This window comes from Dufourea novaeangliae, unplaced genomic scaffold, assembly GCF_001272555.1.
Source record: "Dufourea novaeangliae isolate 0120121106 unplaced genomic scaffold, ASM127255v1 scaffold270, whole genome shotgun sequence".
Lineage (NCBI taxonomy): Eukaryota > Metazoa > Arthropoda > Insecta > Hymenoptera > Halictidae > Dufourea > Dufourea novaeangliae.
This window is the reverse complement of record NW_015374153.1, coordinates 382,623-408,071: the sequence shown is the minus strand read 5'-3', so window position 1 is coordinate 408,071 and position 25,449 is coordinate 382,623. Positions and strand designations below refer to the sequence as shown.

Genomic DNA, 25,449 nt, shown 5'->3' with positions numbered 1-25,449 from the left:
GGACCATTTTGAGACTAATGACGTTCATTTTAAGCGCTTAATTATTGAGATATTCGCATTTTTTCATTACTAGGAATTTTCACTTACCTGTCGGTGTGATTTGGCTAGCAGTTTGAGCAAATTGCCACGGGTGGCGCCACCGGTCGCAAATAGTGGTATTCCGCGTTTAAATGCGATTTTAACAGTGTTCCGGTCGTTTATTGTTATTGTCAATGGCAGGGGATTAATCTTCGTTCTTTCAGCTACAAATCGAGTACTTTATCTAAACGAAAGCTATCCGTATAACGGTGTAAGGGCTGTCCAAAGTGAACTAAACGAGGTACGCGTGACGAGATACAGTGTCGACCGTTGCAAATAAATGTGATTTTAACAATGTTAAAGGATCCTTCAGATGTATGTAATATCGATGAAATGTAAAAAACACAAAATAATACAAATAATACATACATGTATGTGAATCATATTTCGACATACATATTACTTCGATTTGTCAAAATTATTACGTAAATAAATCATTTTTCCATTATTACATTGTTTTTTTTACATTTCATCAATATTGCATACATCTGAAAGGTTCTTTACATTTCTCAAGCGTGTGACATCACCAAGGTTTAGTACCAATAAACGCTACACAGTGTGGAAGGCGCGCATGGTCCTATGTTTATAACATTCCCTTACTTAGTTACTATCAAAGAGTTTAAACGTTGTACAAATTGTATAAACTATAAATTGTAAATTATAACAAGTTATTAAACACTAATTGTTATTCCGAAAGAGATTAGTAATTTCTGGAAGATTTATAGAAATACATTAACAAATAAAATTACATTTAGGTTATCACTTGACTAATTGCTTTTTCTTCGTCCCAGATGACGCAACAATATCCTTCTCGCGGCAACGAATGGTGTAATAAATAAGTTACTCATAGTTTCTTGATCTTTTTGGAAGATTAACGTCTATGCTCTTTACATTATAATTTTGTACTAGACGCTTGACATTTTCGATTTATTAGGGATTTGGTTCTAAATATTCCACAAGGTCACGTAAGTCGAATTAATTACAGAAAACTGGTATTTGAAAAGATAGACCGTAGAAAAACTAGCGCGCCATACTCATTTCTCTATGGAAACGCGGTTCACGCAAGATCGTTGTTCTTTTACTGTCTAGAGTTCCGAGGAAGCACAATTGTATTAGCTTATAGTTTTAAAAAGTAAAGAAAACGAAAGGATTTCAAAATCAATTTTAAAAATTACGATAAATTAGAAAATGGATAAATATCTAGAATGCTATCGAAGTAATTTCAACGTTTTTCGTTTACAAACACAAGAGCAATCGGTGCGAGAGGTAAAATATTATTACGTTGTATTGCAAAGCGTTACCGCTACGATCATTGTAATGGATACAATTCTATTGCCATGGGCCAATTAATTTCAGAATGATGCTACAGAAACGCGCTTCGATAAACAAAATTATTTGGAGGAGAAACACATTTTCGATACGTTTACTTTCTTCATCGGACATTTAATTGTTTACCAACCGGCAGACCCAATTCAGTATTTGTATAAATTACTCGATGACTGCATGCTTTTCAGATCGGGACTCAAAGAGCCACGACTATTTTGGATGAAAAGGTGTACATACATACATACATACATACATAGATATACATCTAAATAGTACGTGTTTCTATGGAGTCTATACACATTACGATAACGCGTACTTACATGGTTGTGCTGGTTAATCCTCGCAGGCACATCGATAGTATTTTTCAAAGCATTGATTCCAGTAATTCAGGATTTGTGTCTTTGGACTCTTATAGAAGTGTCATGAAAATTTTGAATGTGCATTCTTACAATTCGTGTCCTACAGAATGCGCACCGGGATATGTGGATCGGCAAACGTTTTACTCGGAGGTGTAAGATTCTCTTCTTCTTAACAAAAAAACGTCGAATATTCGAATGAAAGTTTTGTATGGATCCTATGAGAGTACGTACACAAGAAGCGTTTACACTGAACACTCGTCTCGTTTCAGAATGTGCAGCTTGGAGTACGAATTGATGCGGATCATAAACGGGATTATCTGATCTTTTTTCGCTGTTTGTGTCATCTCTAATCCGCGATAAATGAAACTAAACTCGAGAAAAGATTCAAAGGAGCCAAAGTAAAGGTGTAACGCTTAATAAATTTGATTGGTGTACCACTTGAAATTCTTGAGTAGATAGAATTTACCGGTATATGTATAAACATTGCCAGTTAGTATTACTAATTATTTTGTCCTGCGTGTTAATTTCGTGGAAAAAAAAACAGAATCAATTAATAATAAACGCAACCAGCGGTTGGAACTATCGCCATGAAACGTTGTACAGCCCATTGTACAATGTATATAAATACTCTAGTAGTAAGGAAAAAAAGGAGAAAGAAGACGAATCGAGAGAAACAACAACGTTATGTGTGATAGCTGAAGAGAGACATAGAGGAAAGGAACAAATAGATGGAGTGAAAGGGAAACAGATTGAAGTGAAAAGAAGGGTTAAAAGTGGAAGGGGGGGAGCGAAAGAGACAGACAGACACATACACGGAGAGAATCAAAGGACGAAGCGAGGAGACGTGAAACGGACGGGTCGAATCGCTCGTCGAACTGAAGCACAGACACCAAATACCGGAGTAACGAAGAATAAGGAGTAGAGAGAAAGGCGAGCAATGAAACGACACAGCCCGAAAGTAGTTGGGCACAAGAGTTCTGTAAAATGGTGACTGCGAATGCACCAATGTCGGTCGCGTCGTATAGGCTAAAATTGTTTGTGCATATTTCGATCCCGTTGTGTACACATCTATCTATACTTACCACCTTTCCACTCTTCTAGACGGCAAGCATGATCCTTCGGATATTGTCGACCTCGTTTGTTCAAAGTGTCCGCGATCGTACGACCGCGCGCCTCGAGGACGTAGTGTACAAAGAAAAGTGAGTAGTTTTCTTCAACTACTAAAATTGTAGAGACGCCACGGAAACGTGTTTTTTCGGTCGATCGAAGTTATTTTTCTGAACAGACTCTTTGTTTCTTCGATTCTAAGACGGTGATGTACTTGGTTGCCGTTATGTCGTTTATACCTCCCAATAACGATGACAAGTTTCGAATAGAATATTGTGTCTCGTGTAACATGATGGCGAGAATGTGTTGTTAAACGAGTGTGACATATAGTGATACCCGAAAAAGACGTAGCGATAAATGCGACTTGGGCACGGAATATATCTACGAATCGCGATCTTGCTACGTATATTATATCAATTTATCGTTTCGACAACGAAATTATTTACGTGCGATTCCGAGTGTTGATTCCCGCGATAATTATCCTCGAAAGTTAACAATGTAAATCGAGAAGGATTATTTGGTGTGGATTAATAAAAAATGAAAAGGTTTACGTCGTACGTCGGCGTTTTGCAACTTTTGCTGTCTTTACAACATATTCACCTCGTGTCATCAGCCCCTACGTATGAACATGCTGCCCTCCAAGCCGCCGATCAATGCGACTGGATTGGAAGGTTCGTATTCTTTATTTTATTCGTGAATTTTTTTAATACAATTTCCTTCGAGGCATTCTTTCGTTTTCGTAGTAAACGCGATTACACATTTTTCAATGCTCAATTGACTGACTGAACGCTCACGAGATACACAAATCCGATAAGTTTTTTTTGTTTTTTAACATTTAAATATTAGATCATATTAATTTCTTCCACCCTACCCGTAATTCTCTTCCTCTCTTTCTCGGTTTCGCTCTGTCACTATTGCCTTTCTCTTCTCTCTACTCTCTACTCTCTACTCTGTACTCTGTACTCTCTACTCTCTCTCTCTAAACTTTGTTGCTGTTGCTGTATAAAATCCGGGAAAGTACTCGTTGAACCTTTGTTAATAATGTGTCCACGTAGTACATATCTCTGAAAGTATACTTCGATAATGAACAACGAAAACTCGACGACTTTTATCGAACGTGAAACCAGTCGCACGACTTACGACCAAAACCGGTTTTCCGTCGTCGTCGTCGTCGTCGTCGTCGTCATTGTCGTCATTGTCGTCGTTGTGGTCGTCCACCAAGCGCGAACTCGAAAAGGATCTCCCGAGTTAGCGTTTGATTTATCATCTTTTTCTTTTGCAAAGAGTGGTTGGCGTGTTCTAGCGCGCATACCTTGTATGTGTATATAAATATATAGTACAGGCATACAAGGAGACGCACGGAAAAGAAAGTCGCGAATATACTTATTATTGAAACTTTAAATAATCGTCCGTTTCTGGTAAAGGTCAATGACACCGTGTATCGAAATACAGTGGTAGTGAGAGCATACGATAATAACTTCAAGTTCATTTCAGTCGCATCGAAGTAACGAATCACCTAATACATATTGTTGCGTTGCAGCGGAGGCGGTGGACGAGGTGTACGACCCGTGTACCTTCGGTGTTCGAGGGGAACTGTACTTTGGAAGTATCCACGCGGAGCTTTACGAGTAGTCCTCTCACCCCCGGTTTTGATCGAGACCATACCGAAAATTCACGTAGAATTCGTCGCAGGACGGGATAGCAACGATAACAACAACGTCGATGAAAGCATCATAAATAACAGCCGCAATATACCTCGATTATCCGGATTTCGAGCGTGCACCAAAGTTTCCGGTCCTGTAAGAGTTTACTTAGAGACTCATGGTAAACTTCGTTCGTTGTACACTCCACGAGACGGCAAGCACGAAGCCTCCCATAGATGTTTCTACGTTGCCGACAAGCAACCCGCGGCGCTATACATGGAAGCGGAAGAACAGCCCATGTCCGTTGAACGTCGTGATGTGAAGTTACAATATGATTTGGAACTACGCCGAGTCGCCGACGGTCGAGAAGAAAAATCTTGTCGACACGACGAAAAGAAGGAAGAGGAAGAGGATTGCAGGCCGTGCTCCATAGAGGAATTGGCGAAAGCCTACTGTCAAAGCGATTTAGTAGCCAGGGGTACAGTGAGCGCTGTACAGAAACAGCCGAATTTGGAAGCTGCCGAACTCATTGTCGGTATAACAAAAACTTTGCGTCAAATCGAAGAAAACGAGGTACGTATTGGCGCGCAGAGTATCTCGTAGTCGTCGTAGTTGTGCGATACCAGTATCAAAAACCGTCTGGCTCTCCGTGGTTAAACGAAGTTGAAACATATCGCGCGGTCATCGATCGAAAGTAACTTTATTAACAAATTGAACTTTACTTTCTGAACAGGCTAACAATGATGCGGACGTTGTCGGATTGCTCGATCGAAGAAGCGTGCATGTCAGAGTGCCCACTGCCTGTGACGCGCGACACGGTCAGGGTGAGTTTGTGATAATGGCTAAACGAAGACTCGGTGACCTCGTTCTGGTATGCGCGCCAAGGTTGGAAACTTGGGCAATAACGGTTCGTGAACTGGAAAGCGCACCTTGTGTTCTTCGAAGTTAGCTTTGGATTCTCAATGAGAAATATGCCTGTAAATAAACTATATTTTCTTGTTCTATACTATATACGAATATCGATCTCCGAACTGTGATATTGTTTTGTAAAAATTTTATCGTAATGAATATATAATATCTTTCCTGAAATAGTCTCGAATAACTCTCTGTACTTAACTTTGCGATACGAATCATCCACAATACTGTATCAATATCTTCAATAGCCAGCTATGTTCTCCGCTTCTTTAGCGTGTAGAACGGATAAGTTTCATATTTCTTCCGAAAGTCTACATTCAACTGTCGTTTGCACACGTGTGATGCGCTCACGCTGCCGCCCTATTCTTCGAAAAGTTTCATAAAAAATCGATTCGAATTATATTTACATATAATAGGTAAATACCGTGTCGTGTCAATTTGACTGGTAAAGTTGCAAAAAAAGGGGTTCTTACTTTTCGTCACTGAATAATTTCAAGGAGTTTGCTTGAACTCACAATAGTTTTATATCAGTTTTGTAATCGCATGTAAGACAAGAATTCCATTCGACATAAAGTTTCATTCTGATTCACTCGCATTACATGAATTAACGTTTAATAATTTCACGTTTGTGAAACGACCGCACAGCATAGAAACAATATAAAGTTTTATCTATGGTTGAATCTCGTATCAACAACTAACGTACGTACGTACATATGTATGTATACAGAGTATAACAAAGGTATTATAGGTCCCTGAAATGGGTCACTCGTGAGGTGATTTGGAACAAGTATTTTCTTAGCAAAAATCTTATCCGAGGCTTTGTTAACGAGATATTAACGCAGAACTCCGACCAATCAAAGCGCGAGTCTATAGGCCGAGTCCTCTACTTGGCTACGTGCTGCGATTGGTAGCTCTCTGAGACTCGCGCTCTGGTTGGTCCGGGTTTTTCCTTTTAATATTTCGTTAACAAAGCCTCGGATAACATTTTTTCTATGGAAAAGCTTCTTTCAAATCACCTCACGGGCGATACATTTCAGAGATCTACGACACTTTTGTCACACCCTGTATACACGCGGACGGACGTATCGATAACGACGTTACACGCATCGAGTTCTTACACGAAACAAATACCTATAAGCCGTTTGCATCTGACCACCAATTACGTAGCGACGGCGACATAGAGTCCCCTGTTTCTTCCTTTGTCTAGTCGTTGATGTATAGATTGAAAGTTAGGCAGGAACTGGCTACAGTCGATTCACATTGACAAAAAACCTATAAAAGACTTGCATTATCGCGCGAGTTTCTCCAATGAGACGATAACGTAAAGAATTTTGCAGAATATTTCTTTTCTTTCGTTATCTACTAATCGAATCTCCATTACAATTATACATGTAATGCGAGCTACATTCACAAACAACGACATTAACAACACAGATTACACCGACATGAAATACAATGTGATCGTTAATATTGTTGAAGGTATTGTTCTCTGCCGATTATCGCGTAGTCGTGTAAGGATAATTAGGGCACAATGGCAACACAAGATCGTCCATGTTCGGCAAAACGACCAATTTTTCGAATTCCCTGAGTAACTTAGCCTCTATCCATTTAGTTACGTAAACGATATTTACCGTTCTCTCGCCAACCGCGGGTTTTACGGTAAAAGTTACTTTTGGTACTGGTTTGAAACCGTACCATAAACGATCGGATGGTGCTGGTGGAATGTTTAACGAAAGACATCCCTCTACGCTCGAGACGGTAACCATTAAGCGGATTTCCGTGTTCGAGACGCCTTCCATTGCCCTTCGTACGTAGGACAGCTCGGTTGCCTGATTATTAAAACAGAAACAGAAAAACATTCGACAACTTATTAAGAATATAGGATTTTCCGATACCACCGTATCATATACAATACTATACAATGCCGAAAGATTGCGTTCTAAATAAGATGTACTTACGTGCTGAAAATATTTATTCGCAGCTATTCTATCTACCACACTCAGAAACTTTTTCCCCGATGATTGCGCGATAGGACTGCAAGAGAAGGAAAAATAAACAAATTACCAACTTTACAGTGTATAAAACATAGCCACGCCGAGCCCTACGAGCAGCTTACGTTGTTGTCTCTTTAGCCGGACTGTACAATTGTGAATTATCGTCATCCTCCGTAGACGTTTCCGGCGTATCTTCCATGTCGCTGTCGAAAATTGGGGATTTAGTTGTCGATTTATGTTGTTCCATGGAAACTGATAGACCACCACCACCAGCACCACCGCCGCCGTTAACAGCACCGCTATTCGAAATCGATCCTGCTCTTGTTGTTAATTTCATCAAATTCAATTTGGTTTCGACGGTCATAGTCAAGGATCCTTTATATGTTATATCAAAATCCATCCAGAGACCTCTCTCGTTCGTCACCGGTTTCGTTACATTCTTAATGATAGGCGCTCCTTGACCTATTGCTACCTCCGAAACTAAAAGGCACTCCATAAAATATGGTAATTTTATACTAGATAATTTCCGTTGTATCTTCTCCTGTATCAGCTTTATAGTTTCTGGATACTTGTGTACGTCGAACAAAATACGAGCTACTAAACAATTGATCCAAAGCGTATTGTCGGTATACGGGGAGTATTCATTTTCTGAACTTGAAATACCAGTATCCAAATATTTTGCCATGTACGTGTTGTAGTTCAAATCAGGTACACTTTCGAAAGAATTGTTAGACGAAACAGAAGATTTTGATTCTGTCATTACGGTTCGCTGTATCGTCGTTGATATTGTATTTGATGTGTATGATGCATCGGTTGTGAAACATGATGTATCTTGTTTGTTTACGCCCCGGGATGAGGCAGAGACCAAACGTCTGTACCAATCCTCTTTCTCGCGGTCAGCTCTAGCAAAAACGAATAATTTCGTTTCGTTACTCAGCTTGTCATTGATCGAACGCGTTTTAAAAGAATTTTTTCTCAATCCTTTACTTTGTAACACTCCGTCTATCGTTTTCCACTCCTCTGTCTTATCGTCGTCGCCGCCGCCGCCACCACCATCGACTTCGTTGCCATAATCACCATCTTCTTCCTTCTCCTTTTCCCATTCCTCCTCTTGTCCATCCTTCAGTTCTTCACTTTCCACTTCCGCTTCCTTCTTCCGTTTTCTCTCCTCATCCTGCACCACTTCCCCGTTCTCATATTTCTGCTGCGGTTTCCGTATTCTTTTCTTATTCTCTAACATTACGTTCGTTTTATTTTTTTCGTTCTTATCTTCCATTTCGTCGTCGTCGTCGTCGTCGTCGTCGTCGTCGTCGTCGTCGTCGTCGTCGTCGTCGTTGTTGTCGTCGTTGTTGTCGTCGTCGTCGTCGTCGTCGTTGTTGTCGTCGTCGTCGTCGTCGTCGTCGTCGTCGCCCTCCTTCTCTTCCACCTCCGTCTCATAAACATATTGTTCTTTGTTCTCTTGTTTCTTCTTCCTTTTCTTTTCTATTTCTATTCTATTCTCCGTTTCTAGATTCGATCTTCTTCGAACTCTCCTTTCTCTTCTCTTGGTGTAATTACAATCATAACTGTGAAACATTTTTGTATTTCTTTTTACTTTGTCGCTTTCCTTAGTTATCTCTCCATCATTTTTTTCTGCCTTCTTTTGTATCTGTTGCCCTTCCTCACCGTACCCTTCTATTTCTCCATCTTCTGCGAATCCTGTTTCGCATTCTGTATATTCGTTGCCGAATTCATCGTTGTTCAAATCAGAATTATAATTTTCAACGTCGTCGTCGTAATCTTCGGTAGTATCTTCGTCCACTTCCGATAATCCTTCTTCTTCTTCTTCTTTTCGTTCTTCGGTTTGGCTTACAATAGATTTTCCGTCCTTTGCATTCGTGGGCCGAATTTCGTCTTCGCATTTTGCTTCCTTCCATGTAGGTGTGCATTTAGCATTCGATTCAGACACCGTTTGCCTGCGATCGTTGATCGTACCCGAACCTTTCAGCGTTTTATTACAAATTAAAGCTCCCTTGCTAAGAGTTATGCAAATTGGATATTTTTTACTCCACCTTCTCCTTCTAGTCAGTCCATAGGGAATGAGTTCCACCTTTGCTCCAGTCAAATTATAAACTCTCTTCTTAACGAATTTCAATTTGTGCTGCGATTCGTCCCAAACAGCCTTCTTCGGTATTTTTATTCTAGTTTCCATTATACGCAAAATACTTCCCTCCAGTCTGAAAAATATGGACTTGGTGCGAGCCACGTGATAATTACCGGGTTCGTAACGATATGGCAGTTCGTTCAGCCAGCCTTGAAATCTCTCGATCACAGCATGCTCCTCTACTGCCGGAATCTCTAAAACAGGTATTATTTGTCTACAAACAAATTTTTCATCCGATAATGTCGTCAAAATCGTTTTACACTTTGTTACCGTGTCGTAATACATGATCGCTGTAACGATACCCACTATGAATCCAATCCAATATTCCGGTAACGGAGTAATATAGTAAATGCAAGAAACAGCTATAAGAACAACGACTGACCTGTACGTTATTTGATGGACTACTTGTTTCAACAAATGTGTAACGATCACTTTAAACTTTATTCGAGCTGAAAGGGTAACCGAATGACTTCCGGAAGCATGTTTTTGGACGCTAGCATGATGGTTATTACTGTCGGGCGTTTTTGCTAATAATACATCGCTTTTCGTAGAAAGAGCAATGTCTTCCCCAACGTCGGGAGAAAATTCGGAAGCTTCGATGCCGCTCTCGACGCAATCATCTTGTAAACTTTTGTCTTTCAAGCCTGTCTTTATTCCGGAAAATCTTACGTATCTCACCGCATTGTCTCGTCGATCAACGACGCTAGCAGTTGGTTCGTTTACCTGCCTATCGCCTCCAGCCTTTTCATCGCAGGGTGTAGGTGTAGAGTTTCCCTGATCTTCTGAATCGCTAATACTAGAACTTTCGGCTCGAGAATGGCAAGGTTTCTTTTTGTCATTTTTTATATCTGAGAATTTCTCCTCAAATGTTTTAGTTATTTTTCCTTTGATTTCCGATAATACTTTCCATGGATCTAAAGACGGTGGTGTACCGCTCTCTGATATTATGTTTTCGGCACTAATTGACCGACCTTCCGAATTGTTTTCGGAAATATCGGATTCACGCGTGTGTCCCTTTTCGGAGCATCTTTGTGGTGAATAGGTTAGCTTCGATGTAATCCTTTCGAATTCCGGTGTAAGCTCCTTCTCTTCGTCTGTACTTGGATATATTTCTTCGAGTTCGTCGTCGCTGGCATGGTAGTGGATTACAGGAACCGAAGTCGCAATTGGTTTACCTTATGGAAGAAGGAAAAAGTAATCAATTAAGGAGAATCCCTTGTCACCAGCGATTTTATATGTATAATCGAATTAAAACGGAACATGCAGAAATGTATCCGATCTCACCTGTATAAATAGATATATTTGCCTCACCTTTTATCATAGCCAATGTCACTTTTCTTGGGCTGCGTTTGGTGTTCATGATTGTAAAATATTTATTTCAGCGATTGATCTTTACATATATGTAAATGTTCTTGGAATGCATAGCGTATAGAAAAATTTTCCGAATTGCAAGCATCGCGCAATTCCGCCGTCAACTTTGCTTAAATTATTACACGATTGACAACGATCGGACATACATCTTCGCTTGTGGATAGTAGGACATATGCAAGTTGCTTCGTGTCGTCTTTTCATGCTTGTTTGACAAGACGTCAGCGGTAATATTAGTTACAAACAATATCGCGATTCATTTTTCGCCTCCAGATGATAATTTTCTTCGAACTGATAACAATTCTTAACTCCACGATGATAACATTACACACACGTCCTATCGACTCACTTACTTGCACTTACTTATGTATGTAGGTTTTTTTTATGCACGGGGGTACGTCTTATAGGTTTTTCTTGGTCGATTTGCAGCGCCATAGGTGAGAAGGGCCAGTAACTTATGACTGACCATGACCATACTATTCCAACGGGAGTTAACAGGTAGTGTTTTTGTGATTGTCCCTGCGTTCAACCACAGACGAGATATAACAATAGACCTAACATCGTTTTATCTACTGATTTTTACAAACATCAATAGTAATGTAATTCATCGTACAATCATATTGAATACGTTTTTCTGTTTAAAGATCAAAGACTTACGACCGCAGTGAGCAAATTCACTCAAGATGAAAAAATCGCAATTACGGTCGTAAATGAAATTAAATCACGACCGTGATCGTGATTTTTTTATCTTGAGTGAATTTGCTCACTGCAATCGTAAGTCATTAATCTTTAAACAGAAAAACTTATTCAATATGATTTTACGATGAATTACATTACTGTGTAAAAATCAGTAGAAAAAACAAGAAATTGTAAAAGAATGATTTGCTAGGTAACATGTAGATTATAATTTATAATCATTAATTTATTCATTATTCTTCATTGTTTCTAATTATTCTTTCACTTTATACTATATAACTCGAATTTTTGTTTTGATGTCGGTAATATAAAATATAAAATATACAGATTATGTGTCGCGTGTAAAGAACTGTTAGGTTTCTCCACCAATCAGAAACGATCACGAGAAATCACGAAACACTGTGAAAAATTACCGTGATTGAGAACGAACGTGATCGAATCACGAGTGATTCACAAATAGCAGTTCACATCATCTCTAGTGAGAACGTGAGGTCACGGAGCCCCCGGTGGAGGCGCCATAGACCCTGCACGGTGAGAGCGTGGGGTCACGGATGCCCCGGTGGAGGCGCCATTGATCACGTGGGGTGAGTGCGTGGGGTCACGGAGCCCCCGGTGGTGGCGCTATAGACCCTGCACGGCGGCCCCGGTGGAAGCGCCATTGATCACGTGGGGTGAGAGCGGGGGTCACGGAGCCCCCGGTGGAGGCGCTATAGACCCTGCACGGAGGCCCCGGTGGAGGCGCCATTGATCACGTGGGGAGAGACCGTGGGGTCGCGAAGCCCCCAGTGAAGGCGACCTAGACCCTGCGCGGTAAGAGCGTGGGGTCACGGAGCCCCGGTGGAGGGGACTTTGATCACGTGGGCAGAGAATGTGGGGTCACGGAGCCCCCGAAGCATGCTGAAGGGACCCCGTGTGTGTGGGATAGAGATGGCGTGCAAAATCACTAACGGTGATTTATCACAGTGATCGCCGAATCACGATCACGGTCGTGATTTAACTTCATTCACAACCGTGATTGCGATTTTTCTATCTTGGGTGAATTTGCTCACTGCGATCGTAAGTCCTTGATCTTTAAACAGAAAAACGTATTCAATATGATTTTACGATAATTACATTACTATTCGTGTTTGTAAACATCAGTAGAAAAAACAAGAAATTCTAAAAAAATGATATGCTAGGTAACATGTAGATTATAATTTGTAATCATTAATTTATTCATTATTCTTCATTGTTTCTACTTATTCCTTCACTTTATACGATATAACCCTAATTTTTGTTTTGATGTTGTGTGAAATATACAAATTATGTATCGCGTGTAAAGAACTGTTAGGTTTCTCCACCAATAAGAAACAATCACGGGAAATCACGAATCTCTGTGGAAAATCATCGTGATTGGGAACGAATATGATCGATCACGAGTGATTCACAAGTAGCAGTTCACGCCATCTCTAGTCGCGTAACATACGTGTGCCGCTTTAAAGTTCGAACTCGCATCTTTATCTTTCATTTTTATTATTTCTCGACGACGACAACGTCAAGTTTCTCTTCTCTTACACGGGCGTTGTATGTATACATTTTTACATTGGTATCAAATAATATTTGAAAACTGTAAATTTTTTTAGTGAATTACTAATTTAAATTGAAGCAAGTAAAGAGCAACGTTAAAATATTGTTGCGATCATGCGCAGTATGGCTATTAATTGGCTGGGTTATAAGTGTAGTATATACAACGCACGTTTGTGTGCGTAATGTTTGTTACAATTATTTACGGTATTTTCTATGTACATGGATTTGTGAGATGTACTGTCGCGCGCGAACATACTTGAGCCACGTGTCCGTGACGTTGTCATTGTCCTTTGGATGCATGCGCGATATTGTTCGCTACGGCGAACACCTACCGAGAACAATACGTTGAAGTGCATTTCTACTTGTTTCATTGTCGCGAAATCGACATGCATGATAAAACAATGTAACTACGATTGCGGATTCTTTGGAAATGCATTACGCGTGTGAAAGAGGTACGTTGGTTTCGCTAAAAATGTGTACCACATGTGACGTTTTGTTTTGGGACGATCATCATCTTCCGTCGCTATTATTACGAGGACACAATGACAACGGTAACCGAATAGGAAAGAGTCGTTTCGACTTGTGATATACCTATCTATATATTTAAATATTGCAAGAAAATATTTACTACAGTCAGAGACAAAGAAATAGCACACTTTAAGAATGACTTAATTTCTATTGAACAGTGCAAATAAAATTCATTATATGTAGGTATATACATTTTTTCAGATTGCTTGATTATACTGTCACCCCCATTTGACTGCCGTTCAAAACTCTTAGTTCTCTTCTTACATATCTTTTTGTCTGTAAATATGACATTTTATCATTTTTCTTTCATGTGTATGTATTTTTCTGTAATGTAATGATTCGAGTTCGTAATGACCATATCGGTAAAATGACAATAAAATTGATTAGGGATCAAACGAATAGCAGGAAATATCTTTAAATAATTAACTAAATCCATACATATGCGACAAAAATTGCTGGAAATAAGTATGTGTGCCAACACGATAATGTTTCAATCCGTATTGAGAAAGTGGTAAAGTACTTTTCTATTAAAAAAAATTCAAATTTTGGAATCATCAGCAAGATTTTCCAATCTTAATTAAATCGAGAATTAATGGAGATATCTTAATAAACTATTGTTAAAATGTAAGTTCGTTTCATTTGTACACATCACAAAGAGACAATCTCAATAGAATATATATATATATATACATACATACATACATACATACATACATACATACATATATACATACATACACGCATACAGACACACACACACACACACACACACACACAAAAAGAATGTAATTTGCATTGGATACTTAATAGAAACTGAGTCATTCTTAAAGTCATTCTATGTTTTTGTTTCTAACTAATATTGCACGTTGTGCAGTAGTCTTGGTCGGTTGCATGGAAATGAAAATAGGGAAAAGAATTTCTTTAATCGATAATGTATACATTACTCTGTACATGGATCTGATGCAACAGACGTTTCATTGAAGATTCGTAAAGAAGATCGTCGCGGGCGTGCTTCGGAGAGAAAATGAGAACTGAAGATATCATTAGTTGTACAAAAGAACACGACGTTATACAGTTTTCTTGTCGTGTAAATGAATTTTGTTTTCCAAGGAGGATAGAATTTCGACTTTGCTCAACTGACACATGGAACTGTGCAATAAATCATTTTATAAACAATGCTACTCAATCCCTTCGCACAGATACTCTTCCTTGTTGGACTGCTCCTTTGCGTCACCGATCCGACGGAACAGTCCGACGAGTCTGACCATTTTCAGTCCTTGAAACAAGAGGTATGGCGATATCGCACTCGTTTAACATGATATTAAGAGAAACGTGCCTTTATGAAACGAAAATGCCAATAATCATCTTTTGGTGTGAACACAGAGACTTAATACAGAGTTAGTACCGGAACAAGATGAACCTCTCCTAATATTTTCTACACTAGATGGTTCTCTTGTAGGTATAGAACAACGCTCGGGAAACATACTTTGGCGGCAAAGCGATGGTAATAATATTTTGATGGTTGCATGTAGTCGAATATACATTTTTTCGAATCTAACAAGAACATTCACCGTATCTAAACGTGTTACAGAGCCAATTGTCAAAGTACCGGTTGATATTTCACGAGCTTCCACGACGTACGTACTGCGTTCTCATATACATATATTAGAGATGTGTAGCAGTTCTTTCTCTGATTTTCTTGTTTTCATTGCAGGCCAATGTTTTTACCAGATCCAAAAGACGGTTCCTTGTACATATTCGGAGCAGAAACCGAAGCTTTGAAGAAACTACCGTTCACTATTCCTCAGCTTGTGGCGAACAGTCCTTGTCGTAGCAGCGACGGAATATTATACACAGGTAGAAAGGTAGACACATGGTTCACCGTGGATCCTCGAACTGGACAAAGGGAGCAACTCCTAGGATTTGACACAGCGAAAAATACTTGTCCTGTAGAAATGCAGGATGGCGTTTTTGTGGGTCGTACAGAATACAATATCATTATGGTAGATAGCAAACGAAAAGACAGAAAATGGAATGTTACATTCTATGACTACTCTGCAGCAAAAATGGAACCAGAAGGAGTAGAAAGTTACGGTGGGTTAGGATTATTGTACTTTATCTACTGTTTGAGTATGTCAGAAACATATACAGATATATAGATACATAGGTATACCTACATGTACATATGTATATGTCCCTTGCAGATTTAGTTCATTTTACAACGAGTTCCACCGGACGTATTGTCACTGTAGATAGAAGACTAGGAATTGTACTCTGGGAGCTGGACGTGCAGAGTCCGGTAATAGCGGTGTATGTAGTGAGAAAGGAAGGCTTGCTTACAATTCCCTTTACCAGTGTTGCGGATGGAACGTTGGATCTTCTTTTGAAACGTTTCGCAAACAAACCGAGCGACATTCAGTTGTTGTAAGACTTTTCGTAGTTTAGTCCGGTTAAAAGTTGTCACCACCGATGCTTACGTTTAAAAAAAACTAACAAGTTTCTCTCGGTTACTTTTCCGTTTCTCTGCTTTTCGTAGTCCGACATTGTACATTGGTCAACATAGGCACGGATTTTACGCGTTACCGTCTCTGGTCGATTCAACAACGGCTACGATCTCGAGTAATATTGGACAGTTGTTGCTGGAGGGACCGTTGTCGGTTTCACAGATGGACAAAAATGATAATACAATTCCAATTTCCACCGACGATCGTGCGTATGCCGATGATAGCACCGATACTGTTGCTCGGTCGGATTATCAAACGGTCATCGCGTTAGGTAATCGTAGCGAGCAATCAATCTGTGTAGCGACGTAGTAATGTCGAAGAAGGAACGGCGTTAATTAATTCGCTCGATTTTATCGGAAATAGGACATTACGAAATACCTGCTGAATACAAACTACAAGATGAGCAACCACTTCAGATTACCGGTCGATCTGATCCTGTGATCGAAACATTGCCCTCCTCGTTACGTTACTTGAATTCAACGAAAGAAACGCTGCTGACACTTGACTTGGAAAACGACAGCAGATCTACCGGCAGCGTGGTGGGCAGTGCGTCGTGGCGCGAGTTGTTACGACACGCGTACATCGCTAGCAAAAGCTGGTTCCATCAACAGGAAAACAAAGGACTGAAATTGGCACTGGTCGCGTTATCGGGATGTATTTTAGCGATGTATTGGTATTTAAATGCACAGGTCAAAGAGTTTCAACAACGATCGCAGGTACTCGCATTTCTTATTGTACATATCTACGACCAGAGTATTAGTTTTGAATTCTGGCCGATACTTGAGAAATCAGATTCCAACAGGGTTCACGAGAAAGCAGCCGCACGAGCAATGATTATTATTATTATTATTATGGAATGCGATCGAACGCCCTCGCTGTCCCGGAAGATATAGGCGAAGGAGTGGTAAAAGTTGGAAAGATCACCTTCGATACCGGGCAAGTGTTGGGTAAAGGATGCGAAGGAACTTTCGTGTACAGGTAGAGAGCCTATGATTTTTTGCTCGAACGAATCGTACCTTTTCTCTCAGGACATTCCGCTTATGCGTTACGCGTGCACAGATCTATGTATGTATGTACGTGTGTACAAATTTCAAGTTTTACCGTTCCAGAGGTGAATTCGATGGCCGTTCTGTAGCGGTGAAACGTTTGTTACCGGATTGTTTCACGTTCGCCGATCGAGAAGTAGCATTGCTCCGAGAATCTGATGCGCATGCGAATGTTGTTCGGTACTTTTGCACCGAGCAGGATCGGATGTTTCGATATATCGCGTTGGAACTAGCCGAAGCAACTTTACAAGATTATGTCGCGGGACAATACGATAGACGAAAGATAACTGCAAAAAACATCCTACGACAGGCTACGTCGGGATTAGCGCACCTACATTGTCTCGACATCGGTGAGGTTTCTTGTTCTTGTTCTTTGACCCTTTGACTGTGGACGGCATATATCATACATGATACGGTCTCGTATTATTTTGATTATTTATTATATTTTAAGTGTATTTTCTAACCAATTTTAAATTCCAAAATACATATCTATATTCACTTTTCTATGAGAAATTCTTAAAAGAACTTTATGCGAACGCTACTGTCTCCCGTCCAGTGACGGCTGCGCAACATAGCTGACAGTATGTATTTTGATGACTTGGAGACGGAGGGCGTCACAGTCAAAGGGTTAACAACCCTGTATGTATGTATGTATGTATGTATGTATGTATGTAGATCCTTTAAACTTGAACGTAAATTGGATACTACTATTAGTGATCCTGGTCTTGGTCAATATCGTTCTGGTATTTTTCCGAGACTAAATCTAGCTTTTGTTGCTCCTATTATACAGTGCACAGGGACATCAAACCCCACAACGTATTGTTATCTGCGCCGGGACCACGTGGAGAAGTTCGAGCCATGATATCTGATTTTGGTCTGTGCAAGAAACTTCAATTAGGTCGTGTATCCTTTTCGCGTAGATCTGGTGTAACGGGAACCGACGGTTGGATTGCGCCAGAAATGTTAAATGGGAACAGAACGACGTGTGCCGTAGACATATTTTCTCTCGGTTGCGTTTTCTATTACGTTCTTTCTGATGGAAAACATCCATTCGGAGATTCGTTACGACGACAGGCCAACATTCTTTGTAAGACCCCTAATAATCCGTTTGTTTGATCGTTTTAGTTTTCGTTTTCGTTTTCGTTTGTCGGCAACGTTAAGGTTGTTCTTTAACTCCTGATAGTGAACGTATTCGATGTATCACAGGCGGTGAGAGCAACTTGACGGCTCTTCACGGTGGAATTTCAGAAAGCGACAAGGATCTCGCATTGGTGCTAATAAAGGCTATGATTGCTAGTGAGCCATCGGAACGACCACCGGTAATGGCAGTCCACGAGCATCCCATATTTTGGGAGCCCTCGCGAATTCTTGCATTTTTTCAGGTATTCTGTTTTGTACCCTTTACACGTATGTACATATGTATGTATGTATGTATGTATGTACAAGTTCTAGTCATATATCGAGTGATATGAATTTCGTCTACGTTTTTTACTGTACGCTAATCGTCTTCTCGGAAACAATGTTAGGATGTGAGCGATCGAGTAGAGAAAGAACAGAACGATAGTCCAGCTTTAATCGCATTAGAAACCGACAGCCATCGAATTGTACAGAGTGACTGGAGATTATTAATCGATGTGGAAGTTGCAACCGATCTTCGAAAATATAGAAGCTACCGCGGAGAAAGCGTTAGAGATCTTTTAAGGGCATTAAGAAATAAGGTAAAACTTTGAAAATACGAGAAAGAAAAGTGATTGTCAGTTTACGGTAAAGCATACTTTGATCGAAGAAAATATTGTAGGTAATTAAAATGGTACCATTTCTTTTAGAAACATCATTACAGAGAACTAAGCCCGGAAGCTCAAGAAAATCTTGGAGATATTCCAGACAAATTCACCGATTACTGGCTTTCTAGATTTCCCGGTTTGTTATCACACGCGTGGTGCGCCATGCAAGCGTTCCGCGACGAGCCAACTTTACGGAATTATTATCATGTTGATTATGAGTTTGTGAAGAATATTCGTAATATGGAATCGGTGGAAGTCGAAGCAGATCCGTATTCTGATGCGAGTTACGCGATACCACCAAACCTTTCCTGTAAAGTACGACAGGATAACATCGATTGGAGTCCGAACAAAACAAGATACCGAGGGCACCGACGGAAAAATGAAAAAAAGAAAATCGAAGTACCGCTTGTCTGGACCGTACCATCGTCGTCGAGTTAACAAGTCATTTATTATTTTCAGTGTTTTCATTTCTTTCTATTAGATCGAAACGTACGAGAAGACGAAGAGCCTGCACACTAGACTATCGACTCGTGTCTGGGTTTACTCTTTGTAAAAAGAACAATACATGATGCGCAAATTAAAAGTATTTGTAAATAATACAGTAATCGTTACGAATATTTGTAAATTATCGCGTTTTATTATAAATAGAAACGCAGTAAATCGAAATGTTTCATGCTCTTTTAAGAATGATTTCACCCCATGATTTAGCTGTGCGTATTTACGTACACGTAGTATGTACCTAGATGCGTGTATTTTATCTTTATTTTTTCGGTGTTGACGATGACGATGACGATGACGACGACGACGACGACGACGACCATGACAAATATGACAGCGACGACTATAATTATGATTATGATGCTGATTATGAAGAAATGAATTATTGATACGCACGCGCACGTACGAATATTTTCAGGTACACTGAACATGTTAACTGCGAAAACACGTCGATGAAACGTCCTCCAAATATTTCTTTCGTTTTCGCTAGATAACATATTCCTTGAGGCATTCCAGAGTTTTCTACATTAAAAATTCCTCGTTATGTTCTCACACGGCTTTGTGCGTGTGTGTGTGTGTGTGTGTGTGTGTGTGTTTCGTTAGTTTTTTAACCCGAATCCGTGGTAGACGGAAAAAATATGGACTAGACGCACAAGAGGAAGAGTATCTAGTTAATAGAAAAGTGTAAGAGTACGTTGACGGAGAAACGCTTAATTCTAAGGCGCTGGTTATAATATAGGTAAACCTATACAAGGAGGACACATTACGCGATACAATGATTGAGAATACTAAAGAGACAGCGCAGACGTAGCAGTGTCACTCTTCTTATCTCTTTAAAACGTTAAACAAGTCGACTGCTACCCGAAGGAACAACTTTATAAGACTATGTGGACAGGTGGGTAGGACTTTTGTATTTATCTGTGCGTATCTGCAGCAGTATACGGCACTGTTCGGAAAGAGTCGATAAATTTTGCTTCGCAGTCAACATGTTAAACAGCTGTCGTATGAAGGTACGTTCTCACGTAGACGGATTTTTCGTCGAACCACTGAAAAACCCTGTTTTATTCTGAATTTTCGCTCGTTTCTCTTCTCTTTCTCTTGTAATGAATTCAGGGTCGTTCCAGTATTGAACTTCGCCGCTTGCGTAAAATACAAAAACTACGTTGGTCACAACGAAAACGACAAGGACGATCCAAAATACGATTCTCCATTCGTCAAGATTCTGGTTCGGAGTTAACAGGCCGACGATGTAAGGTGTGATGATACCAGTTAAAGCGCCTATTCCGTTTACAAGAGCCATCAACGTGCCAGAGTAATTTGGACTAAGATCCAGCGCGTTAACTTTCATCCCTGGATAAAATGTGCCTGTAAAACGGTTTAACGGGATTACGACACAACTGACAGTTTATCAGTTGATTAATTCTAATAAGGGATTGGTGTATCCATGTTACGTACCCATCAGTGTCGTGCCGAGGGTGAACATTATAACGACAGTTGTTCTGTCGCATCTGGCGTAGGATGCGCCCATAACGAACACTGCAGGTCCGAGCGAAGCAATAGTCGTGCCTAGTTTACGTACGTTGGTCCGCGACATCTTGTCAGTTGTGATCATCCAATCGGCTATCCAAGATGTAATTACACTACAGATCCACATTGTTAGATAAGGTAACGCAGAGAGCAACCCGTTGCTCTTAATCGAATACTTGAGTACATTGCTCATGTATTTCGGCAGATCGTTTACCAATGTGAAGAAACCCCAGTCGTGGCCGATCTGCGCGGTTATCAATGCCCAAAGTGGCACGGATTTCAAAAGGTGCCTCCATGGTACCGAGGGTGGCTTTTTATGCGTATGCGCTTGCATTCTTTCTCTCAAAAAGTTTTTCTCCTTATCAGAAATAAATGGATGCGTATCCGGATTGTTGTAGCATGTTACCAGCCATATCAAGAACCAGAGTACCCCAACGCTACCGAACACGTAAAACACAGCTGGCCAGCCCATCGGTGAGTAATGAAGTATTATTCCGGACAACGAGTTCGCGAACACTGTACCGAGCTGAGAACCAGCGAATACCAACGAGCCAATCTTGGATCGTTCTTCCGGCGGTGTCCACTGTGCAAGCATCGTGTTCAACGCCGGAAACGTTGTGCCCTCGCAAAGACCCATTAACACGCGAAGGATAATTAGACCCGTCGATTCTCCAAATTCTACCACCACCGGTGTAATTAATGTGAACAGAGCGGTCGCTAGAATTCCCAGACCAAGGGAATGTTTTCCTCCAAATTTCTCCGCCAGCATTCCACCCGGTAAATGTGTTATCACGTAACCCCAGTAAAACGACGACAATATTATACCCTAATAAAAATCGGGGATATATAATTATTTTAATGATTGTCGGTGCGCGCAACTCCACACTAATTTTTTTATCTTGTTTACCTGAGTGAATACGTCCCAGTGGTACAGTTTCGCATCCGTTGATACCGTGTTGTTGGAATCATGTTGGTCTTGCTCCGTGATATTGCAAATATTACCGATGTCATTCGTGGTACTTTCTTGCGGGTATACCATCTTGGTAATGGTGATCGAGAGGCAAACTCTCATCGCGTAAGCATTGATTAATGCCAAAAATCCCATTACTGCGAATACCCATCGTTGCGGAATTCTCCCACCTGGGTACAACAAGTGTGACATACATATAAGTACACACAGGATATATGCATATATATATATATATATCGTTTATTTGTAATCGCCTCGACGAATAGAGGTCCTCCATACCGCCACCGTAGTCGCAAAGAAGAAAGCTCGAGGTCAACGGCGCGGAAGGAATGACGATTAGCAGAGCCTTTCCCTATTGGCAGCTGTCTAACGAGCCGTACAAACTTATCTAGGTAAAGGTCAGATTCCTTGCACGTAACAATGTGTGGCTTGGGTGCAATGCGATTTCGATTTCGGCTCGCGTCGCGGGAAGGCAAACGGCAGGAAAGCACGATCGGTCGATCGGTTTCAGAGGAAGGGAGGTAGAAAATTTCGGTCAAAATCCTTGAATTCTTGAAACAACAAAGGTCGTGCGTATCGGATGAGACCTTGAAATGATAATTCGTGACTGTAAACTGTAACTACATAGTACATATGTAGTTACATATCGAGAAATAGAACCTGAACTAAAAAGTCTTTCGTAAATGTCGTCGAGCACGTCTTCCGGACACTGTGACAACCTTCTTTCTGTGCTTCGAGGAAATGTTGTTCCAGAGATAAACGAAACCGCGAGTTTAGAGAGTAGGCCGTATCTGTAGAGTGTAGTAGATACGGTGGATTCGCATGAAAACTATTATTATTGCATGCCATGTCGTATCTGCGAATTTTTCCTTGTCGCTTCATCTTTACTTGACGTTTAACTCGACGATAAAAAACGGCATTAGCTCCTAAGCAATCTCAATAGCTCTGTGTATGTATGTGTGTATGTACATACGTGTGTGGCGTTCAAGTACGTACAATGCGGGTACAAGAAGTATTCTTATCGATCATGGAACACGCGTATCTTCTACGGAAAGATCAAGTTCATATCGAGAGTACTTCGATGGAAGTGTTTCACTTAACATACTAATATACAAGTATGTACATAGTAGATATACATATATGTATATGTATTATAGATTACGCGTCTAGCGTCTAACAAGGCATGCTCAAGCAGCTCAAGTCGTTCGATCACAATTAACAATTGAACAATCGCATAAATTTTTTATTTCCTTCGAATAAATGTCAGCAGCACATTCAGTATCAACGAGAGTTTATCTTATCTGCCGATGTACGGGAAACCCAAACACGAGAATCCAAAAAATTGCCTCAAGATAATACTTCAGGTCGATTTAATGACTGATTGTATCGGCAGGTAGACTCGTTGTATCGTCGAGAAGATAACGAGAAAGCGGTATTTGACTTCCACCAAACATTTATGTTCATAGATAATCGCAGGTGTTTTTAATTGCTGTAATCCTTGTTCAGAAACCGCATATTGTTTCCCCTCTATCAAATAACCGCGTTAACCTTGTTGTACATTAAAGGTAAAATGGCAAATTTTTTCTAGAGATCAGGTGCGCCACGTTTATCAAACTTTCTTGGACTTAATTTAATTTCGCTTCACTTTGCGTAGATATGTTATATCGTTCGAGAAGAAGCAAAAATATCTACATATGTATGTACATAGGTATCCTCTGCCAATAGACGAAATAGACGACACCGTTTTGCCAGCGGACAACGAACCGATCAACGAAACACGTATGTACAATGCCACCAGTTTTGTCGCCTATTGAGACAGAGTGTCGTGATAAGATGCGTTTGTTTATGACTTCTTCTTAACGCTACAAGTATCGACACGTCGGCTTACTACAAATACACTCGTTACTTTCATCATCACTCAAGTATACTCAACTTTAAGTATACTTATTTGTTGCAAAATTTTGAATGTTCCTGTTTAGAAATTCAATGTTCCTTCGTGAAATTTATAGGCGTTGATAATCGGTGACCACCCTGGCGATCAATGTGTTAAAAAGACTACATAAAGTAGGTACATACCTACCTACACGGAGCAAATATTACATATCATATACCTACAATATAGATATGTATAATTGACCACGCTCGTTTATAATGCTCTATAAATTGCTTATATTATCTTAGATATGCATTCATCGCGACACAACGGTTACGTTTCAGACAAAACAAACTAACTTACCGGACAATATGAAATTCAACGAACATACATATGTATATGTATATGTATATGTATATGTATATGTATATGTATATGTATATACATAGTTAGATAGGTATTACAATGAAACTACTAAAGCCGTGAACTTACAAAACGAAACCCGCGTGTAGTGTAGGTAAGTATATACGTGTCCGTTGCATGATTTAAGTCCCGTCATTATTTACTATGCAAACAGCCGTTGAGAGACGGCCTCGATCTATACGCAATGTGAATATTAATTTTCAACTAAATCTCGTACATGAGATCAAGTTAATCATTCCTTTTTTGTTTTTTTAGCTTCTATTGTATTTGATGCTGCGCGGGATACGTTCACATATACACATATACATACATATACATGTACCTACATGCATAGTAGTAGAATGGATATATACTTAATCTGATCACCTGCTGCAATATCAAATTGTAATTTTCTATTTATATTGTATTATAAATGTGCTGCTTGTATTTGTATGTATAATTATTACGAGAAGCAACTATAAAACATAGAAGTAATGGTAAAATAACTGCCGAGGGCTGTGAAGGGTGTTGTATGCACTGTATGTAGGTAAACAACGTGTCGCGCGACCATTAAATACAAATATGTATAAACATATGATAGCACTTTGAGGAGTACTTACAAAATATTTTCCAAGCAGATATCATTCCGTCGAATATGTTCTTCGAAACCCGACTGTTCGAAGAGAATAGGAGAAATGTATCTATACAACTGGCGATCCAGCGCAGTTTCTTCGGTGGCGGATGATCTTAACTCTTGCACAAATTGCATGCACCGACTGCTCGCTTTCTTTCTTTTTCTTTTTCGCTCGAAAAACGTAGAATCGAGGATTAAACGAAAAAACAAACTTGATATTCGTTCGCAAAGTGTGGACGGTATGGTGATTCGTGCATACACCTCGGTCACATGGTGCGAGTAACTGAATCGACGCTCTCTGTGCGAATTCATTTTATACTTGTGCACGTGCTCTTCATTGGACGCAAAAAGGGAAAGGAAATGTGGATAAGAGACTAAGCAGCGTAGCACTGGTAAAAGTTGACACGGAGGAGGTACAACCAACCGGGAGGGGAAATGATAACGCGACGAGTATACATATATGTATACATGTATACTCGTTTTTGATA

At 40.1% G+C, this 25,449-nt stretch overlaps 5 protein-coding genes across 6 annotated transcripts; 3 read left to right on the top strand and 2 right to left on the bottom strand.

Moving 5' to 3' along the window:
• Window positions 1-1,266: 1,266 nt before the first annotated feature.
• LOC107191842 lies at window positions 1,267-2,058 on the top strand. Its single transcript, XM_015580977.1, is given in 4 exon segments — window positions 1,267-1,344; window positions 1,435-1,631; window positions 1,751-1,986; window positions 2,033-2,058. Coding segments are annotated over 4 exon segments (537 nt in total).
• Window positions 2,059-3,016: 958 nt separating this feature from the next.
• Window positions 3,017-5,684, top strand: LOC107191854 (meteorin-like protein). The gene is made up of 3 exons (XM_015580992.1): window positions 3,017-3,541; window positions 4,411-5,086; window positions 5,247-5,684. Exons 1-3 carry the CDS (start codon window positions 3,408-3,410, stop codon window positions 5,460-5,462), a joined length of 1,026 nt encoding a protein of 341 aa, XP_015436478.1. The 5' UTR covers window positions 3,017-3,407; the 3' UTR covers window positions 5,463-5,684.
• Window positions 5,685-6,406: 722 nt separating this feature from the next.
• LOC107191865 (testis-expressed sequence 2 protein) lies at window positions 6,407-11,176 on the bottom strand. Its single transcript, XM_015581004.1, has 5 exons — window positions 10,877-11,176; window positions 7,545-10,740; window positions 7,387-7,462; window positions 7,060-7,257; window positions 6,407-6,700 (listed from the first exon to the last, which is right to left on the bottom strand). Exons 1-5 carry the CDS (start codon window positions 10,923-10,925, stop codon window positions 6,632-6,634), a joined length of 3,588 nt encoding a protein of 1,195 aa, XP_015436490.1. The 5' UTR covers window positions 10,926-11,176; the 3' UTR covers window positions 6,407-6,631.
• Window positions 11,177-13,497: 2,321 nt separating this feature from the next.
• On the top strand, window positions 13,498-19,651 carry LOC107191868 (serine/threonine-protein kinase/endoribonuclease IRE1). The gene is made up of 14 exons (XM_015581007.1): window positions 13,498-13,746; window positions 14,693-15,012; window positions 15,107-15,227; window positions 15,315-15,360; window positions 15,438-15,817; window positions 15,928-16,147; window positions 16,260-16,498; window positions 16,591-16,943; window positions 17,030-17,205; window positions 17,337-17,623; window positions 18,064-18,360; window positions 18,480-18,655; window positions 18,800-18,991; window positions 19,100-19,651. Exons 2-14 carry the CDS (start codon window positions 14,899-14,901, stop codon window positions 19,493-19,495), a joined length of 2,997 nt encoding a protein of 998 aa, XP_015436493.1. The 5' UTR covers window positions 13,498-13,746; window positions 14,693-14,898; the 3' UTR covers window positions 19,496-19,651.
• A 356-nt stretch (window positions 19,652-20,007) lies between these two features.
• On the bottom strand, window positions 20,008-25,016 carry LOC107191866 (putative inorganic phosphate cotransporter). 2 transcript variants are annotated; one of them, XM_015581006.1, is made up of 5 exons: window positions 24,948-25,016; window positions 21,990-22,222; window positions 21,011-21,908; window positions 20,627-20,920; window positions 20,008-20,390 (listed from the first exon to the last, which is right to left on the bottom strand). In XM_015581006.1, the coding sequence occupies exons 1-5, from the start codon at window positions 24,970-24,972 to the stop codon at window positions 20,344-20,346; spliced, it is 1,497 nt and encodes a 498-aa protein (XP_015436492.1). In that variant the 5' UTR covers window positions 24,973-25,016; the 3' UTR covers window positions 20,008-20,343. The 2 variants fall into 2 exon arrangements, with proteins under 2 accessions (XP_015436492.1, XP_015436491.1); XM_015581005.1 differs by lacking the exon at window positions 20,008-20,390 and having other exon boundaries at window positions 20,547-20,920.
• Between the last annotated feature and the right edge of the window lie 433 nt (window positions 25,017-25,449).

Excerpts from the sequence above, each read along its gene's own strand:
- LOC107191866 (XM_015581005.1), bottom strand. The coding sequence starts at position 24,972 with ATGATATCTGCTTGGAAAATATTTT. Across the intron at positions 22,223-24,947 it reads ATCTGCTTGGAAAATATTTT|GTGGGAGAATTCCGCAACGA; the intron begins GTAAGTACTCCT and ends TGTTGTACCCAG. Across the intron at positions 20,921-21,010 it reads CCTCGGCACGACACTGATGG|GCACATTTTATCCAGGGATG; the intron begins GTACGTAACATG and ends ACCGTTTTACAG.
- LOC107191868 (XM_015581007.1), top strand. The coding sequence starts at position 14,899 with ATGCTACTCAATCCCTTCGCACAGATACTCTTCCTTGTTGGACTGCTC. Across the intron at positions 15,818-15,927 it reads AGAAGGAGTAGAAAGTTACG|ATTTAGTTCATTTTACAACG; the intron begins GTGGGTTAGGAT and ends TGTCCCTTGCAG. Across the intron at positions 16,499-16,590 it reads TCAAACGGTCATCGCGTTAG|GACATTACGAAATACCTGCT; the intron begins GTAATCGTAGCG and ends TATCGGAAATAG.
- LOC107191865 (XM_015581004.1), bottom strand. The coding sequence starts at position 10,925 with ATGAACACCAAACGCAGCCCAAGAAAAGTGACATTGGCTATGATAAAA. Across the intron at positions 7,463-7,544 it reads CCGGCTAAAGAGACAACAAC|TCCTATCGCGCAATCATCGG; the intron begins GTAAGCTGCTCG and ends CTTCTCTTGCAG. Across the intron at positions 7,258-7,386 it reads CGAATAAATATTTTCAGCAC|GCAACCGAGCTGTCCTACGT; the intron begins GTAAGTACATCT and ends TTTAATAATCAG.
- LOC107191854 (XM_015580992.1), top strand. The coding sequence starts at position 3,408 with ATGAAAAGGTTTACGTCGTACGTCGGCGTTTTGCAACTTTTGCTGTCT. Across the intron at positions 3,542-4,410 it reads CAATGCGACTGGATTGGAAG|CGGAGGCGGTGGACGAGGTG; the intron begins GTTCGTATTCTT and ends GTTGCGTTGCAG. Across the intron at positions 5,087-5,246 it reads GTCAAATCGAAGAAAACGAG|GCTAACAATGATGCGGACGT; the intron begins GTACGTATTGGC and ends CTTTCTGAACAG.